The 3,435-nt window shown below is 53.7% G+C and overlaps 1 protein-coding gene across 1 annotated transcript in view; it reads right to left on the bottom strand.

Moving 5' to 3' along the window:
- The window catches only part of AES (amino-terminal enhancer of split), a 12,703-nt gene extending 11,981 nt beyond the window's left edge, over window positions 1-722 (bottom strand). The window contains exon 1 of the mRNA XM_019513147.1: window positions 712-722. Coding sequence (XP_019368692.1) covers window positions 712-722 — 11 coding nt within the window. The remainder of the gene's footprint in view (window positions 1-711) is intronic.
- Window positions 723-3,435: the final 2,713 nt, after the last annotated feature.

The raw sequence follows: 3,435 nt of genomic DNA, 5'->3' as shown, positions 1-3,435 counted from the left end.
CCCTATGTACTTAAAAAAGGACTTCTTGTTGTCCTTAAAGGACTATGAGGGCACCTTGTCTCGGGGTGAGAGGCCAGAGCAGGGATGGGACGTGGGGCTGAGGGCTCGGAGCCTGGCCGCTCCCCATAGGCCGTAATAGGAGCTGGGGAGCGGTGGCAGGGCTGTCGCCTTGTGTAGCCTGGGCCCAGAGGAGGCGACTCGGGCAGGGAGTAAAGACTGGTCTCATCCAGCAAGGGGTGCTGCTTCTGCAGCATGTGGTGCTGGGGGGAAAGGGAGTCTTTGGCTTCAACTCTACCCGCTGCTAGCTGGGCCCCCGCAGCATCGCGGAGCCGTCATCCCCCATTAGGCAGTGTTGCCAGGCTGGCTTTCTCATGCCCTCCACCGCAGGAGCAGCACGTGCCGTTCGGGCAGGGGTTTCACTTCCCTTGACTTTGACTCAAGGACGCCGTTCTGTGTCTGAGAAGCAGCAGGCCTGGGGAAGGCAGCGAAAGGGCGCGTGGCACCTGGCGAAGCTCAATGTGTGGTCTCAGATCGGGCACGGAGGATCCTGGTGTCTCGGAGGGGCAGGAGTCCTCAATCCTTCAACCTGAACCCAGGAGGGAGTGGGAGCAGGGAGCTGTAGCACTTCCCAACCATTCGGGCAGCCAGAGCTCCGACCGACGGTGAAGCGTTCTGTGCTTGTGTGTGTGGCTCGAGGGCAGCACCCAGCACCATTGCCCCATGTCGCCAAGCTGCAGGATGCCTACCAGGCTGCAATCCAGGCCAGGAAGTCAACTGGGAAATGCACCTGATTTCTTTCCAAGACATCTGGTGGCAGATGAGACTTCTGATCCTGATGTTGGGTATTAAAGCAATTGGCATATACTAATGAGAGGCCAAATCCTTGTGATATAAGGAAGAGAGGCATGGGCAGAAGTGAGGGCTGGGTTAGGGTTTGCAAAAGGCTGGCTGTTTGCAGGGCTGGAGGTGGGGAAAGAACTGAAGGGCGCCCAGTTAAAAATGCACGCAGACAGGCAGAAGGAATCAAAATTCGTGGTAGATGTGATCAACTAGATTTTTGCAAAAAAAAATTATTTGCAACCTGCGTACCTACAGACAGACAGGCAGGGCCAGGCGGCGGCAAAGTTTGCAGGACATGCAGCAGCATCAAAAATGAAGGTGAGACGGGACCTCAGGGGGTCACATCTAGCCCAACCCCCTGCTCCAAGCAGGACCAGCCCCAACTACATCACCCCAGCCAAGGCTTTGTCTACCCGGGTCTTAAACACCTCCAAGGATGGAGAGTCTACAGCCAGACACTATCATCTTTTGACCACCTCAGGTGCCTCTGTGAATGTTGCAGTGTCACCCGCACAATAACAACAGGGCGTTGTGCTTGGCACGAGCAGGAGGGACTCCCCGAATCCGTGGGCAGACAGGGCTGAGATGCACGTCTTCCACGAGGCCTTTGGCTCAGGATGCTGGACGGAGATGAACAGAACGGGAATGTCAGGGTCAAGCTGAACGCAGCGCAATCGCTGATGGCAGATTCAGAGAGACGAGTGACCGCCCCGTGGTAACAGAGAAAATACCAAGGTTTGTTTCATGTAACAAAACCCATCCAGAGCCCACGTGGGGACAGTATGCAGCTGTACCGGGGCAAGGACACAGCCATTCACTCAGGTTGGAAACAGTGGAATGAAAGCCAACACCTACGCTTGCCTTGAAGAGCCGTTGACAAAGGCTTTGGCTTACATGGAAATGTTCCCTGGATGAAGGCAGAGCTTCATGGCTGAGCCTTTGAATGGAGATCGAGGGGTTCTAGCTCACTTTGAAGCTGAGTCCCCACCTGCCTTCCTGACCAGTCCCCACCACCTATTTACTGCCCTGGAAGCAAGAGGGCTTCTCCAACAGTTTGGGGGGTGTTCGACCAGCTCCCGCATCTACCTGAATCCTCCAGAGAATTCATGTTCTAGGCAAAGCCCCGGTACCACTGGGAAATGAAGGAAGAACTAAACCTGGCTGGGCATTAAAAATAGATGTTGAGTGCAGTAGATGATACAGGGTAAAAATACAGTTGGGTATTTTGAGTGCCGAATTCTCTCCTCACCACTGAATGGAAGTTGTGAGTGGCCTTGAAATACAGCACAGCAAGAAACCACGGCACCCCAGGTAGCTTGGGGTGTGCTACACAGGTGAGAGATGGGTGCAGGATGAATGCTGACTGATGCTTTTGCTAACACTTGGTCTCTGCCCTCTGCCAGGACCAGGCCAAGGCCCTAGATCCAAACTGCACCAAGACTCTAGATCCAAGCTACGCCAAGACTCTAGATCCAAACTGCGCCAGGACCTTAGATCCAAGCTACACCAAGATCCGAGATTGAAACTGCGCCAAGACCCTAGATCCAAACTACCCCGGGAAATTCCAATCCAGAGGCATATTGTGGCTCCACCTTTGCAAGGGGAGTTGTACCACTGATTTCCTAGCATGTCCTCAGGCATGCAGAGCTAAGCATGTGCCTTCACGTCTGCTGGATCAGGTTCTTTGCATCCCTCTTGTGTCTCAGGGACACAGGCCAAGAATAACAAGCACAATACAAAGAGTGTGTGCATGGGTGTGTGTGTGGAGGGGGGGGAAGAGCTCTTACCCATTTCAGACGCTTGATGCATTGTCTTGGAAAACCAGTGCCTTTTCTGATTCCAGCAAAGCTCCCAGGGCTGCAGTGAAGGGACCAGGCCATTGTCATATTTATTTCTAAAGAGCAATTCTAGAGGGCTGAGGTCTTGTGGCACCGACTGTGCCGTCCTGGAGTGTCTTCTCAGGCACAGCCATGTTAATGAACATTGTGACAGCCCTGCAGCAAAGATTATTAATCATGTTGGGACACCTCACATCTTGGCAGCCTCGCTCCTGTGAGAGTTGTAAAACTGACTGCCACCAATAGTCACAGATTGCTTATCCCCGTTTTACAGAAGGGCAAACCAAGGCAGATCTGGAGTCTGGGCTCAGTACAGGAGGGGCTAAATGAAATGGCATGGCCTGTGTGATGCAGGAGATCAGAGAGGTGAGTTACTGGGTGGCATCTGGCCTTAAAAGAATCTATATGTGCTCAGGTGACAGCTCCTGACTCAGCTCTTGTGTTGCACCCACAGGTGCCACATGAACAGCAGATCCAGCTGGACTCTGCCAACCTGCCCAGGCCAGAGCCAACCCACCCAGTGACCCTCTCATTTGGTCAGAAGGGCCCCTGCATGCCTGGTACTCAGTATAAACTGCTCCTGCTTTGTCCTCCAGACTCACCTGCAGTTTGGAATAATCACTGATTTATTTTACTGCCGTGCACAGGGCAGTGGGGAGGGAAGGCTGCACGCGGCCGAGATGAGAGCACAAGGAGTGTCCATCTCTGGATTGCTTAGAGTCCCTGCTCCTGGTGTCAGGAGCTGTGCAGACACCTG

This window comes from Gavialis gangeticus, unplaced genomic scaffold (assembly GCF_001723915.1).
Source record: "Gavialis gangeticus isolate Ggan-Ray unplaced genomic scaffold, GavGan_comp1, whole genome shotgun sequence".
In the NCBI taxonomy this organism is placed as follows: Eukaryota; Metazoa; Chordata; order Crocodylia; family Gavialidae; genus Gavialis; species Gavialis gangeticus.
This window is presented reverse-complemented; position numbering and strand designations above follow the sequence as displayed.